The 16,096-nt window shown below is 47.3% G+C and overlaps 1 protein-coding gene across 5 annotated transcripts in view; it reads left to right on the top strand.

Annotated features, from left to right (window-relative positions):
- Positions 1 to 5,361: 5,361 nt before the first annotated feature.
- The window catches only part of LOC104984299 (phylloquinone omega-hydroxylase CYP4F2-like), a 24,967-nt gene continuing 14,232 nt past the window's right edge, over positions 5,362 to 16,096 (top strand). Inside the window, exons 1-6 of one of the 5 annotated variants that reach the window (XM_010833974.1) lie at positions 5,362 to 5,434; positions 5,855 to 6,082; positions 7,981 to 8,125; positions 11,263 to 11,316; positions 11,409 to 11,536; positions 13,144 to 13,265. In XM_010833974.1, coding sequence (XP_010832276.1) covers positions 5,885 to 6,082; positions 7,981 to 8,125; positions 11,263 to 11,316; positions 11,409 to 11,536; positions 13,144 to 13,265 — 647 coding nt within the window. In that variant the 5' untranslated portion in view covers positions 5,362 to 5,434; positions 5,855 to 5,884. Of the gene's footprint in view, positions 5,585 to 5,854; positions 6,083 to 7,980; positions 8,126 to 11,262; positions 11,317 to 11,408; positions 11,537 to 13,143; positions 13,266 to 16,096 lie in introns of all 5 variants that reach the window. The other 4 variants (XM_010833970.1, XM_010833971.1, XM_010833972.1 and 1 more) reach the window with 4 other exon arrangements.

The raw sequence follows: 16,096 nt of genomic DNA, 5'->3' as shown, positions 1-16,096 counted from the left end.
GTGGGGAGGCTCCTCTTGGCTGCTGCCCCTTGGGCATGGGGTCCTCCCGGCTTCTACCCCTGACCTCAGACGTGGGGTAGCTCCTCTTGGCCGTGCTAAGTGCGCCGGTGGCAGCCGCCCGTGCTAAGACCACCTTCTTACTTGGTCTTATTTCCTATTTGCTTCCCCCATGAGACATGAGCACACAATCCAGAGACCTTGTCCGTCTTGTTCATTCTGTGTTTGGGCCCCAGCGCTGTGCATGGTACAGAGTGGGTGGTCAGGTACAGTTTGTTGCTGAGGAGTGAACGACCTGGGAGGTATAAGCCCACCTCTCTATTTACACAAGAGGACGTGAAGATCAGAGAGGACAGTCGACAGGCCCAAGGTCACACAGCCAGCAAGTGGTAGAGCTTGGATTTGAACTCAGTTCTGCTGAAACTAGTGCTTATTTCTTCACTGCAGCCAAGGAAAGGACAGATGATATGCCAGCCAGCAGGCATTCCGCATGCTTACTCTAGAGAGACCCCTGACTGATTCTTGGGAAGTGTGTCTTTATGGTGACACAAAATAAGAACTGCTCACCTGTTTGGGCTCCAAAATCACTGCAGACAGTGACTGCAGCCATTGAAATTAAAAATACACTTGATCCTTGGAAGAAAATCTGTGACAAAACCTAGACAGTGTATTAAAAAGCAGAGATGTCACTTTGTGGACAAAGGGCCATATAGTCAAAGCTATGGTTTTTCCAGTAGTCATGTATGGATGTGAGAGTTGGACCATAAGGAAGTCTTGAGCTATGAAAAACTGATGCTTTTGAATGGTGCTGGAGAAGACTCTTGAGAGTCCCTTGGACAGCCAGGAGATCAAACCAGTTAATCCTAAAGGAAATCAACTTTGAATATTCATTGGAAAAACTGATGCCAAAGCTCCAACACTTTGGCTCCTTGATGCAAAGAGCCAACTCATTGGAAAAGATCCTGATGCTGGGAAAGATTGAGGGCAGGAGAAGAAGGGGACGACAGAGGATGAGATGGTTGGATAACATCATGGACTCAATGGACATGAATTTGAGCAAACTCCAGGAGACAGTGAAAGACTGGGAAGCCTGGTGTGTTGCAGTCCATGGGATTGCAGAGTCGGACAAGACTTGGCAGTTGAACAACAACAGTTGTACCCCTCACTGTGCCAAATACTTCTTTTTAAGATTGTGTTTTAGTGGTAGAAGTTCTAGCAGTTCAATGTGGCTGAAAAATGTACTAGAAACTTCAATTCTACTTCCTCCAATTCCACCATGATGTGCAGATTCTTCTGGATTTTTTCAATGCATATACAAACACGTTCCCCCCCCCAACCACACACACACATTCACAAGTTTTATTTATAGATAGGATCTTTATTCACATACCATTTGAAACATACTTTCCCCTGCTATTTCTGCCTGTGTCTAATGGGATGCTTGCAACTCTCTGTGAGGTATTATCAGGTCCATTTTAGATTTGAAGAGTGACGTTCAAATGGTTGATGTGTTGTGCCCAAGCTGGTGACTCACAGTGACTGCTCCCACGTGTCTGATACAGGTTTGCCTTCTGCCTGACTCTGAGTTGGGGTGGAAGGACCCATGAAATGGGACAAGAGGCAAGTGGGTCCTCTCTTCTAGCACTGGCTGAGGAATATTCCATAAGCCAAGCTTGTGTAATTTGGCAGCTGAGATGCTCCTTGTTTGTTGAAAGTCCTTTGACAATGTCCCAGAACTTTCCTGTCGATGAACAGAATGTCTCTACCTCTGGCTTCCTGCCTCCTGTTCTGGTTCCTTTCCCCTTATACTGAAACCACATACTTCATCTCAGGACTGAAGCTCAGTTTCTTTTATCTTGGTGCAGAAGAATTCTGTGAGAGGCAAAGTAACAGATAAAGAGTGAAATTATTAGCTTCAGATGCTTGTGAGAGATACAAGCGGGCAGGCAGAAGGGCTTTGCCCTTAGAAGCGAGTAAGCTTTAGTTTCATAAACGAAAGAAAAGTGGTGAAGATCCCCTTCTTACTCATTTTTTGAGTAAATGTCAAGTTTTCGTCATTAATTTCTCCTACAAGTCTTGAGGGGGAGTTTTTGACCCTATATGGCCCAACTGGGAGTGTCATGGTGCTATGTAAAAGAGCAGAAGGCTGGCAACATACATACATTCATGGTGAATCATCTTAGGTTTCAGTATGATGTCACCTTCCCCTAGTTTCTTTCACCTTTCCCCCACATTCCTATGGAAGCTGTGTATAGGAAAGCGGTTTTTCAGAGTCCATTATCTTATAGACCTCACCAGGCCAAATGCAGATCTCAAATCCATTGTTCTGTGGTATGCCTTATTCCTGATTATATAGACTAGTGGTCTAAGTAAGTCTGTTTACTTTTAAAATATTTGGATTGTTGTTTAGCTGTCAGATGTTCTGGGCATCTCCTGTTTGGAGTCTAGCTTTTGGTGATCTCCATTAGTCCCTCTCTATCTTCCGCAAGTGGGTTTTCTAAACCAGCAGTGCAACTATCCTCTTCTGTCCCTTTCACTACCACCTGATCTCGGAAATCAGAGGAGCCAGGTGATAGACGAGGAAGTCCGACACTCATTTATTGCTTCCGTAAGGGGCCAGAATTTGCTGCCCATGTTGGCCTTCCCAAGTGTCAATTACATGATGTCAAATGTTAGACCCAATGTCAAAAGAATAAAACCCACCTGCTTTTTTTGTGCAGTCTTGGATTTCCACCTTGTTCTGTTCGTGGAGGCTCTCTTTCCTCATTCAGGTCTCTGCTCACCCTGGCTCCTGGACTATGGTAGGACCCCTCCTCAGGCACATAACTCATCACTGTCTGACACATCCTTGGTCATTTGTTCCATCAAAACCCATCTCCCCACAAGATGTGAGCCTCTTGACAGCAGGAATGACATCTGCAGTGCTCACTGCTTCATTTCAAGTGACCAAAATAGTGTCCAGTTCATAATCCTGTTGCTGTTGTTGTTCAGTTGCTCAGTAATGACCGACTCTTTTGTGATCCCATGGACTGTAGCCCCACTAGGCTCCTCTGTCCATGGGATTTCCCAGGCAAAATATTGGAGTGGGTAGCCATTTCCTCCTCCAGGGAATCTTCCTGACTCATGGATTGAAACTGTGTCTCCTGCATTGCAGGTGGAGTCTTTATCTCTGAGCCACCGGGGAAGCCCAGCTCATAATACGTGGTACATAATCATGTTTATAGCCCCAGGAGATATAGATTTTTCTCTTTACTTTATAACTGAAAACAACTCTGAGAACCAAAAGGGTTGAGGCTTTGGCTTCCTGCATCCCTTGCAGAATCCAGACTCCAGAGTCTTAAAGCAACACTTCTAATACTTGAAGAAGTGTACACAGTTCCCCAGAAGATCTAGTTAGATGCAGTTCTGAGTCTGTGTTTCCACATGGGGGTGTGAGATTCTGCATTTACTGCAAACTCTCAGGTGATACTGATGATGGGAGGGGGGTGGTTCAAGGGTCAGAGTTTCAGCAGCTGAACTTTAGAATTCACTCTTTGAAACTTTTCTATTTTCCCCAGACATTTAATGAACATGTACTACATGCCAGGCTTTTCAGTCACTTGTAATGTGGTATTTACCTAATTTTCCGGGAGGCTGGAGAAAGTTGTTTCACATGTTTGGATTCCCTCTTCTGTAAAAACAGACTCATGGATTTTATCTTGCAGGTCTATTGGATGATTGCATGAAGAACAACCACAATGACAACAACAGCAAAACAATGACTTGCATTTATTGGGCCCTTGCTCTGTTCTTTGTTTTTACACTCATGGTCTCCCTGAATGATTTCCACCATCTGTGGAGGTGGTGCTAATGAAATGTCGATTTATAGATATGGAAGGAGCAGAGCTTAGTGGTTCAGGGTACCCAGGGTGAAGCCTGGGCACAGCCTGGTCTGACAGCTGTGTGGCTTTGGGCAAGTCACTCACATAGTTTTTGTCTGTTTCCTCATTTATAAAATGAAAAAAATAAAAGGTTAATATACTTAGAGAACTTAAAACAGCTTCAGTGGCTTATGTGGAAAAATGCTGGTGTGATGGCTGTGGTCCTACTATAGGATGCCTGCCTATTCCTGGCACACAGTAGGTCTGCAGTGAGCTGAACCCCTCTGGGCACTGGTTTCTTGTATGTCTCTTGTGTGTCCCAGGACTCTGCCTGGTTTATCATATTCTGGCTTTGCCTGCCTGACCCTGATGTGAATGGGACTGTCAGGTGGTGAAATCTACTCCTGCAGAGGGGAAGGAGATTATGCAGGGGTGGGGATGGGTCCACCCCACACCACTGGGAGTTTTAGGATCCTGCTCTTGAATCCCCTCACCAGGGTTGGGGGGAAGGAGGTTTGGGGCTCCTGATCCTTCCTGTTTTTCCATGAAATCCTCTTTGGTGCCCCTCTCAAGGCTCTCATCCAACAATCCCATTTGTCGGATGGGAAGACTGAGCCCAGGGAAGGTCGGCACAGCCCATAGTCACGGTGAGACTGCCTACTCAGGATATTTCAGCTCCTCCCTCCCCTATGAGCCCCTTGCAGCCTTACCCTCATGCCTCTAGATGTCCTCTTCTAACTGGGCCCTTTACCCTCTGAATCTGATGAAGGTAATCCACAGCCAGGCTGGATTCTATTCTGTTCCCAAAAGTCATGTCTCACCCCAGGCCCTGGGTTGCTTGGAAATAGGACTTGAGCTCCTGCCAGGCTGTGTGCCCTGGAGACCAGAGGCTTCATAGTTCTGAGCTTCCTGATTTTGCGCCTAGTGGGTCAGTCGCTCAGTCATGTCTGACTCTTTGTGACCCCATGAACTGTAGCCCACCAGGCTCCTCTGTCCAAGGAGTTCTCCAAGCAAGAATACTAGAGTGGGTTGCCATTCCCTTTTCCAGGAGATCGTCCCAACCCAGGGACTGAACCCAGGTCTCCCTCATTGTGGGCAGATTCTTTACCACCTGAGCCACCAGGGAAGCCCATCTGTGCATCATGTCCTTCTGGCCCACAAAGAGTCCAGGAGATGCTTCCCCTGCTCACCTGGCACCCGAACGTTTATGCTTTTGCCTGCTGCACCCTGACCTTGGAAGGGCAGGGGCGGCTGTTAACTTGAGATTCAGAGTCACCGTTTCCCGCCCCCCATCTTGTTATCATGGGAGGTACTGAGTCCTGCAGATCAATTTTCACACTATGGTACTCTGAGCTGATTTGCAAGACCTCTCTCAGTATAGCCCCTCTTACTCCAAAGTCTATTTGGGCAGCTGCCAGGAATGGGGTGGGGGAGGTAAAGAGGCTGTGGGGATTGGCTGGCTGGGCCACCAAGCCCAGCCTCTCCTAGATCAGAGGTCAGGCCAGGGAGAGAGACCTTCTAGGAGGAGGGGCCAGGAAACCCTGTGTCAGCAACCTGCTCCTGACAGAGAGTGCTAGGTTGGGAGACAAGAGGTGGGCAGTGGGTTGGGTGGTGGTGCCATAGCTAGGGGTGGGGCAGACTGCCCTAAGCAGTGGTTCCAGGTAATAAACTGGCCTAGGAAATGAATAGATACCAGTGGGTAACAAATACACACACTCTATCTGTGTGTATGTCTTTCTGTCTCTCTCTCTTTGTTTCTGTCTTTCCTCTGAATTTCTCTGGCTCTCCCTTTCCTCTCCCAGCCTCAGTCTCTCTCTCTCCCTCTTCCTCTAAATTTCTGTTTCTCCCTCCCCTCTCCCAGCCCCTGTCTACCTGTCTCTGAGCCCATCTTGCCCATCCCCATCACTCCCCATCCCTGCCCCTCATTCCCTTGCTCCTCTCCCTCTTTCCATCTCTGCCTCACAGCTCACCATCACTGTCTCTTCCTTCATCCTCAGGACTCACTCTGCACCCCATCTGACCACAGGATGCTGGAGCTGAGCCTATCCTGGCTGGGACTCAGGCCGGTGGCAGCCTCTCCGTGGCTGCTGCTGGTGCTGGTTGGGGCCTCCTGGATCCTGGCCCACGTCCTGGCCTGGACTTACACCTTCTACAACAACTCTCGCCACCTTCAGTGTTTCCCACAACCACCAAAACGCAACTGGTTCTTGGGTCACATGGGCCAGGTGAGTGTGAGCAGCAGGACAGGTCTGGGGGATCAGGTTGGATGGACTTCATGAATAGGCCTCAGGGTTTGGGCTGGGGTCTAGGACAGCAGAGAAGCCAGGGAGGCCAGGGAGCCCCCTCTTCCCTCCCTCCCTCATTCCTCTGCTCTGCCACTGAGACCTTCCCCACATCCTGTCTTTCCAGCCTTAGCCTGCTTTGGGGTCCATTTCCTGCCTGCCTTGCACACATTAGTGCACCTCAGAGGCTGGGCTGCACAGAACCTGGTCCCTTGGCCTCTCCAGTCTGCATGGTGGCCTTGAGACCTCCTCAAGGGTGCTGTCCAGGGTCTGCTCTGCATGTGGCCACTTTCCTGTGTCTTTTCATTCTGGGTTACGGCTTCCTTCCAGGAAACAGCTATCACCTCCCCATCCCCACCTATGGCATAGAGCTACCCACCCCCTCCCTGTTCAGGGACCCCTCCCTCTTCTCATACTCCCCCCCAACCAAGAGGTCCCACTGGTCCCCTCACCCCATCTGGATAAAGTTGGACAATCATTTCCTCTTTCAAAAGCCTTTTTAGACCTTCCTCTCCTCCACGCCTGCCCACCTTGTGCACCAGACCTTGAACTTTCATTGGCCTTTCTCATGATAATTGAACAGTAAATTGTCCAATTACTTATTAACCACCTCCCAATTTGATGACAGTTCTGGTGAGCAGACACTACAGTGCCAAGTGCGGGGCTGGCATATACTGTAAGCATGCAAGATAAATGCTTGAGGACCTAGGTAATGAACATTCCATCAACTCCCTCGGTCAAAGTCAAATGAATGGGTGTCCAGCACCTTCTGCCTGGCAGCCCAGCTAAGAGATGAATGCAACTTTTCTTTCCTGCCTGGGATGAGAACTACAACTTGGGGGAGGACTTACTGCAATTTTATTGTTTATTATGGCAACATTCAGAAGGGAAATACATTCTAAAGCCTGCAGGGAAGATTTCCTGAGATTCTGGGTCTTGAAAGGGTCTCAGCCAAGTCTGGGGAAAGTAGGAATGTTACAAAATCACTGCAGTTCTGCCGTCCCCTCTAACGGCTTGGTGGTGGGGTCTGGTCTTGGTCACTCTTCCTTTCTCTAGCCCCTCTTTCTGTGTGACCTCAGATAAGTGACTCTTCCTCTCTGGACCAATCTCAAGTGCTTTGAGTGCTCAGGTGGCCTTTGGGCAGAGGAAAGCAAGTCACAGAGGTGAGAGTGACTTATGTTCACTTCCCAAGAACATCTGGGGGTATTTGTCAGACTTGAATGGGGCACCCAGACGGGGAGGATTCTGAGGGTTTCACCAGGAGACAACCCTCCATTCTACCCTCTTTGGGGAACATGGCCTCTGTTTCTTCTGTGTAAATGGTACACCCATAGGTTAGACAGGATGCAGAGCCTGGCCAGCAGAGATCAGAGCCGCTTTCCTGATGGTTAAGCAGAGTTCACATCTGTCCCTTGCAGTAGATCAGGACTGGAAGGTCTTAGGTCTGCAGACCCTTCAGCATGCCAGGGACTGGAGACTATGTAGATGGAACAGACTATGAAATAAAGTGAGAACAAACCCAGGGAGGAGTCCTGAGGCCACCCTGCTATCCACAAACCTCCCCGGTGGGCATCTCCTCTATGGCCACCCCTTGGGGCTGAAATCACTCCCAGGTCAAGAAAAACTTGCCTTCTCAAGCCAAGATCAGCCTCCCTGTGGGCAGAAAGCCTGTTTTTTTCCTGTGCTCTGGGGTATATCCTTGGGACTTGGAGATGCTCCAGGACCCTCTCTCCCCCAGAGGGAAGGAGGAAGCAAAAGTTCCCTCCATTTGTGCAGAATCCCACACACTGTCCATTGCAGTGGCTTCTTTAGAAGAGTGATGGCCCTTACTTTGCTTGCAGTACCCCCCCACGGAGAAGGGCTTGCGGGACTTCACCCAGCTGGTAGCCAACTACCCCCAAGGATTTAGGATCTGCCTTGGCCCTGCCATTCCCATCATCATTTTCTGCCACCCTGACATGATCCGGATCGTCGCCAATGCCTCAGGTACCCATGCAGAGCTTGTGATGGTGGGTGCCATGACACACCTCTGGGCTTCCAGCTCCTCCCTGCCAAGCTTCTATGTGGCCCCTACCAACCCCACTCCACTTCCCCTCGTCTGTCTCAGCCATCTTTCTCTTTCCTTCAAATATTCACCAATACCGTTCTTGCTGCCTCTTCCCTCCTCCCAAAGCTGTCTCTACCCAACCCTGGTGTTCTGGGTGAAGGACACCCTTAGTCTTGAGGTCACATATCTGGTGTGGTAGGTCAGGACCTGGCCAGAGGAAGATGTTGGGCTGTGACAATGCAGAGAAGAAGCAAGGCTCTCTGCTGGGGCATGCTGGAAGTCTTCCTGGAGGAGGAGTTTCTGGAACTGGGTCTGGAGCGATGAGCAGAAATTTTTTCAAGCAAAGAGTAGAGGGATGTTATAAGCATCCATGGCCTCCCAGACCCCTTTCCAGGTCTGGCCTCATCCCACGCATCCCCTGTCCGAGAGCAATGAAGGCTCCTAGCTGGTGCAGGATCCAGGTTGCTATTTCCATGACATCTACCTCTCTCTTTTTTTTTTTTTTTTCTTTTCTTTTTTTAAAATGATTCTCGGCCCGTTTGACTTCGTAAGGGCCTTCACCTCGGCCTTTCGGTCAACCACCCAACCACCGCCATCTTGAAACCTGACATCTACCTCTCTGAAGGGTCGGTTTCTTTGACCCAATCCTGGGGCTTGACCACTTCCAGTTCAGTGTCCTCCTTCTCCAGGCCCCAGGAATCTTCCTGAGGAGACTCTACCACACCCTGGCTCCCTTCCTTTGTCCTCTGCCCCTCCCACTCTTCGACAGTCCAAGCAGGCAAGGGGGACAGGAAGCATGTGGCAGAAACCTTGGCTCTGACACCATAATGCTGGGTGAGCCTTGGAAGCACCCTGACTGCCTCTGGCTGCTGAAGTTGTCTTTCATTGTTAGTAGTGGGGAAAAAACCACCCTACTATGAACTTCGCCAAGAAATCAATTGACTTTGAAGTCACCCTCCTTGAGGGTATATTCAGGCCTAGCTGGGCTCCACATACTAAATAATGTCATCAGACATCTGTCTTCATCATTTAGTCCTGAGTTCATCTATGATGGCTTCCCTGTCATCCTGGTTAAGATTAAGCCCAGAAGCTCAATCCCCACAGAAAAATCAGCTCATTCACAACATTTCTAGGAAAATGATAGGATTTCCTTTAATTTCCCTTGCCAGATTCATAGGACCAGTTCCGCAAGCCTCTGAGTGTCTGGTCTTGGAGGCACAGGGTCCTCTGAGCTATTGTTTTGGGATTCAGAGCAGTTTAATGGCTAAGAACTCAAGCTCTGTATTTGGACAGACTTGGACTTCCACCTCAGGCTTACTGTCTATGAGAATGTCGGCAAATTATTATGTAGAGCCAGAGTTTCTTCACCTGGAATATGGGGATGGAAGAGAAGTTGCATGAAAATGGTGTTTGGGGTCCAAACAGGGAAGTCCCCTTTCTATCATGTATCCTTGCAAGCATGCTGAGTTGCTTCAGTCATATCCAACTCTGTGTGACCCCATGGACTGTAGCCCATCAGGCTTCTCTGTCTGTGGGATTCTCCAGGCAAGAACACTGGAGTGGGGTTCCATGCCCTCCTCCAGAGGATCTTCCTGACTCAGGGATAGAACCCCTATCTCTTACATCTCCTGCATTGGCAGGCAGGTTCTTTACCACTAGCACCACCTGGGAAGGCCATTCTGTACCCAACAGATCCCAGTTCATAAAAGGTGTAGGAGGGACCCTGGGAAGAGACTGAGAACAGAGGAGCAGCTGCTAGAGGTGATCCATGAGTGCAGGTGTCAATTACTGCCTTGCCAGTCTTTGCCTCTGGCAGCCTAGAAGATTGTGAATTGGGTCCTTTTTGTTCCTTTCCAGATTTGGAGCTAAGAGGAAGGTCTCCTGTACACACAGGGCCTGACCAGCACCTATGGGGATGTGTACTGCTAGTGGGTCGGGTCCTGGAGTGTGATCATCCGCACCATCCACCCCACCTGCATCAAGCCTGTGCTCTTTGCTCCAGGTAGATGCCTCCCTGGCCACAGCTTGCTTGCTGCCATGGCCAAAGTGTTGCTTTCAGGTGTGTGGGTGACCAGGGTGCAGGCAGAGGGGTGTGTGGCAGAGATACCAATGTCTCTCTCTCACCTGGATCCCTCATCTGCCTGACCTCCAGACATGTCTACTCATGCCTAGGGCATGTCTGTGTGATGTGGGATGCATGGCCATGTCTGGTCAGGTTTATGTTTCTCCCTGAACTCTGGTTACAGCTGGCATATGTTATACTGGTGACACTTGATATATGTTTACACCTGAGGTCAGAGATTCATACCTGAGGTTCAGCTGTGGCCAAAGATATCTGAGGCATGTTAGGACCTGATTGGTTCTTCTCTGAGATTGTCTGATTCTCCTGCTGGTCATGTTTGGGCCACATTTGGGGTCTGTCTGAGGTCTGGGACTCAGGGTCACTCAGAAATGCTTGAGACCTTATGTGAGTCTTGTCTGATGCAGGTTTTAGGGTATGCTTGGGTCCCCTGGTTCAGGTCATCAGTATATTCAAGTCCTGTCTGGAGCCTGCCTGGGGCACACTGAGGTCAGGTCAGATGGTCTTCAGGTTCATGGCAGAGCTGTTGGGTCATATCAGGTTGTGTCATTCATGTTGGAGCCATGTCAGGACATGTTAACACATGTGGCCATGTCAGATGTCTCAGAAGAGGTCAGTACTGGGGCAGATGTGGTGTCCTTGGTCCCCATAATGATGTTTTGTAAAGTTCTGAGTTATGCCTGTGTCTTCATAACCTGTTGGACCATGTAGGAGCTGTGTCAGGGAATGTTGGGGCATGTTGTGTCATGTTGGGGTGTGTCTAAGCACACAGAGTTGTGTCTATGGACTCTGCTTTGCTCTTTTCTGTTCTGCAGCCTGGTCTGGTCCCTGCCTTCTGTCACCTCTCCACCTGGCTTCTGGCTTCCTATGCTCTTGATCCCATTCCTGCTATGGAGGGCTCAGAGTGGGCAGATTCCTGGCTGGGATCCTCTATTCCACACAAAAGATTGTCCCCTCCCCCTCTCCCTGGCCCCTGATGGTCCTCCTTCATGTCAGCTGCTGCTGCACCCAAGGATGTGATCTTCTATGACTTTCTGAAGCCTTGGCTGGGTGAGTAACTGTTTGTGAAGGGGGTTAGGGATGACTCTGGGGACCCAGGAGAAGGTCTTCCTTTGCCCACTCCCCGTGGCTGTCTCTGCTAGGGGATGGGCTCCTGCTGAGTGCTGGTGAAAAGTGGAGCAGGCACCGTCGCATGCTGACACCCGCCTTCCACTTCAACATCCTGAAGCCCTATATGAAGATTTTCACCAAGAGCGCAGACACCATGCATGTGAGTCTCTTGAACCCAGGGTCCCAGCTGGATTCTTGGAGATAATGGAGACTCAGAGATATCATTTTGGAATTCTGCCTCTTCTGGGCAGCTTGAGTCCATTGTTCTTTCTGAGCCTCAGTTTCTTCAGCTATAAAAATGAGTACGCTGTGATCCCTGCTTTGCAGGGGGTTGAGACGTATGGAGCCATGTCTCTGGCACATAGTAGGTTTTAGTTTCTCTGTTTCCATTAGGGAAGCCTTGAAATCTTGGAATATGTTTGGTGATAATGAGGCACACTGTGTAGTGGTTATTCCCAAGTAACAACTTCGAAACAATAAGAGTTTAGTGTTGACAACAGGACTGTAGGTCAGTTGGCCGGTCCTTGTGGAGGTGGATGGGGCCGCCCATGTATCTGTGATCAGCTGTGGGTCAGACAGGAAACTTTGCTGAGCCAAAGTTCTGTGCTCTGTCACATTAAGGGCTTGGCTGACTGCAATTTGATCTAGGATGACCTCGCCTGGGGCAAATGGATTTCCTTTCATGACTGTCTTCCTTTAGAAGGTATCTGAGGCTTGTTCACATCACAGAAGCAGGGTTCCCTCAGATTGAGGGGAACTACAATGTCCCTTGGGATCTAGGTTTGGGATAAGCATCTCATCGTTTTCAGCATGGTCTACTGGCCAAAACAAGTCTAGGAGCAGGTCATAAATGAAAGATGGTGAAATAGGCTCCATCTCATAATAGAAGCTTCTGAGAAATTACATTGCAAAGGCTTGGGATATATACATAGGGAAATGAAGGACTAGAAGGCAGGCTTCTGTGAAGTGCTTGGAATTTTTCCTACATACAGGCTTCAAGTGAGCTTGCTACTGTTTCATGGATTCTGCCAGAATACATGAGATCCTGGGTCAGAGACAAAGGACAGTTTCTTACTTTTGGCCCAGCAAACAGCATGTGCTTCTAGTTGGTTGCGTTCTTCCTCCATGTCACCAAATCCCATGCAGATGCCACAAATGGTCTTCAATTGCTGCCTGCTCATGTAGCATGTTGTATTACTGGGGGTAGGAGTATAGGTTTAGGGACTTTATGAATTTTATAGGATTAGAAGCAAGCTTGATATTTGTCCAGGGGGAGACATAACCTCACCCCTCAAGGTTGTTGCCTATAAATATAACTCTGCAAAATGGTTAAGGTAAAGAATGTAGAGATCTTGCAATTTTTTTTTTTTTTGCATACCCAACATTAAAGGGCAGGGTTACTCAGAGCTCATGTAAGACTACTTCTTTCAACATAGGGGACATTTTCTTAATCAATTTACAAAAATAAGCAGGAAGAAAGTTAACATTTGCTGTGTACCTACTTTATGCATTAATGTTACCACAGTATACAAAGATGTAGGAAACAGAGCCAGGATTTAAAAAACCCAGATCTCCTGACTCCTAGCCATGGGGACTTAACGTCCTAACAGTAACAACTTTCACTTCCACCCAAGCCTGGTTCTTCCTGGAAAGGGGATCCCAGGCCCAGGATGCAGGATCTGAGGGAGTCCATCCAAGTGGTTCAGACTGAGGAGAGGCTCAGAGGAACAAGCTTTCAGCCCTAACGCTGTTCCCTTCTCTGTCCAGGCCAAGTGGCAGCGTCTGATCACAGAAGGCCACACCCATCTGGACATGTTTGAACACATCAGCCTCATGACCCTGGACAGTCTGCAGAAATGTGTCTTCAGTTATGACAGCAATTGCCAAGAGTGAGTCTTGGCCAAGGGCCTGGGAACATGAGACATAGATCCAAAGGAGCAGATGAGGGAGGGGAGACTGGCTAGGACAATCAGAAGGGACTTCCTGGAGGAGGCGGGTCAGAGCTCGACATTGAACAACAGGAAGGGAAAGGAGAAGGAGATATCCTTTTATTTTTTTTTCTCTTTTAAAATATAAATTTATTTATTTTAATTGGAGGCTAATTACTTTACAATATTTTAGTGGTTTTGCCATACATTGCCATGAGTCTGCCATGGGTGTACATGTCCCCATCCTGAACCCCCCTCCCACCTCCCTCCCCATCCCATCCCTCTGGGTCATCACAGTGTACCAAGCCCAGGCATCCTGTATCATGTATTGAACCTGGACTGGTGATTCATTTCACATATGATAATATACATGTTTCAATGCCATTCTCCCATTTCATCCCACCCTTGCCCTCTCCCACAGAGTCCAAAAGACTGTTCTATACATCTGTGTCCCTTTTGCTGTCTCACATACAGGGTTATCATTACCATCTTTCTAAATTCCATGTATATGCATTGTTGTACTGTATTGGTGTTTCTCTTTCTGGCTTGCTTCACTCTGTATAATAGGCTCCAGTTTCATCCACCTCATTAGAACTGATTCAAATGCATTCTTTTTAATGGCTGAGTAATATTCGATTGTGTATATGTACCACAGCTTTCTTATCCATTCGTCTGCTGATGGACATTCTAGGTTGCTTCCATGTCCTGGCTATTATAAACTGTGCTGCGATGAACATTGAGGTACATGTGTCTCTTTCAATTCTAGTTTCCTCGGTGTGTATGCCCAGCAGTGGGATTGCTGGGTCATATGGCAGTTCTATTTCTAGTTTTTTAAGGAATCTCCACACTGTTCCCCAGAGTGGCTGTACTAGTTTGCATTCCCACCAACAGAGTAAGAGGGTTCCCTTTTCTCCACACCCTCTCCAGCATTTATTGCTTATAGACTTTTGGATAGCAGCCATTCTGACTGGCGTGAAATGGTGGTTTTGATTTGCATTTTGCATTGTGGTTTTGATTTGCATTTCTCTGATAATGAGTGATGTTGAGCATCTTTTCATGTGTTTGTTAGCCATCTGTATGTCTTCTTTGGAGAAATGTCTGTTTAGTTCTTTGGCCCATTTTTTGATTGGGTCATTTATTTTTCTGGAATTGAGCTGCAGGAGTTGCTTGTATGTTTTTGAGATTAATTCTTTGTCAGTTGCTTCATTTGCTATTATTTTCTCCCATTCTGAAGGCTGTCTTTTCACCTTGCTTATAGTTTCCTTTGTTGTGCAGAAGCTTTTAATTTTAATTAGGTCCCATTTGTTTATTTTTGCTTTTATTTCCAATATTCCAAGAGGTGGGTCATAGAGGATCTTGTTGTGATTTATGTTGGAGAGTGTTTTGCTTATGTTTTCCTCTAGGAGTTTTATAGTTTCCGGTCTTATGTTTAGATCTTTAATCCATTTTGAGTTTATTTTTGTGTATGGTGTTAGAAAGTGTTCTAGTTTCATTTACAAGCGGTTGACCAGTTTTCCCAGCACCACTTGTTAAAGAGATTGTCTTTTCTCCATTGTATGTTGTTGCCTTTGTCAAAGATAAGGTGTCCATCAGATCAGATCAGTCGCTTAGTTGTGTCCGACTCTTTGCGACCCCATGAATCGCAGCACTCCAGGCCTCCCTGTACATCACCAACTCCCAGAGTTCACTGAGACTCACATCCATCGAGTCAGTGATGCCATCCAGCCATCTCATCCTCTGTCGTCCCCTTCTCTTCTTGCCCCCAGTCCCTCCATAGGTGCGTGGATTTATCTCTGGGCTTTCTCTTTTGTTCCATTGATCTATATTTCTGTCTTTGTGCCAGCACCATACTGTCTTGATGACTGTGGCTTTGTAGTAGAGCCTGAAGTCAGGCAGGTTGATTCTTCCACTTCCATTCTTCTTTCTCAAGATTGCTTTGGCTATTAGAGGTTTTTTGTATTTCTGTACAAATTGTGAAATTATTTGTTCTGGCTCTGTGAAAAATACTGTTGGTAGCTTGATAGGGATTGCATTGAATCTATAGATTGCTTTGGGTAGTATACTCATTTCCACTATATTGATTCTTCTGATCCATGAACATGGTATATTTTTCCATCTATTTGTGTCCTCTTTGATTTCTTTCACTAGTGTTTTATATTTTTATATATATAGGTCTTTTGTTTATTTAGGTGATATATACTTAAGTGTTTTATTCTTTTCATTGCAACAGTGAATGGAATTGTTTCCTTAATTTCTCTATTTTCTCATTATTAGTGTATAGAAATTCAAGGGATTTCTGTGTGTTGATTTTATATCCTGCAACTTTACTATATTCATTGATTAGCTCTAGTAATTTTTTGGTGGATTCTTTTGGGTTTTCTATGTAGAGGATCATGTCATCTGCAAACAGTGAGAGTTTTACTTCTTCTTTTCCAATCTTGATTCTTTTTATTTCCTTTTCTACTCTGATCGCTGTGGCCAAAACTTCCAACACTATATTGAATAGTAGTGGTAAGAGTGGGCATCCTTGTTTTGTTCCTGACTTTAGGGGAAATGCTTTCAATTTTTCACCATTGAGGATAATGTTTGCTGTGGGTTTGTCATATATAGCTTTTATTATTTTGAGGTATGCTAATGCTATGCTAAGTCACTTCAGTCGTGTCCGACTCTGTTCGACCCCATAGATGGCAGCCCACCAGGCTCCCCCGTCCCTGAGATTCTCCAGGCAAGAACACTGGAGGGGGTTGCCATTTCCTTCTCCAATGCATGAAAGTGAAAAGTGAAAGTGAAGT

This window comes from Bison bison, unplaced genomic scaffold (assembly GCF_000754665.1).
Source record: "Bison bison bison isolate TAMUID 2011002044 unplaced genomic scaffold, Bison_UMD1.0 scf7180017863978, whole genome shotgun sequence".
Taxonomy (NCBI): Eukaryota; Metazoa; Chordata; class Mammalia; order Artiodactyla; family Bovidae; genus Bison; species Bison bison.
This window is presented reverse-complemented; position numbering and strand designations above follow the sequence as displayed.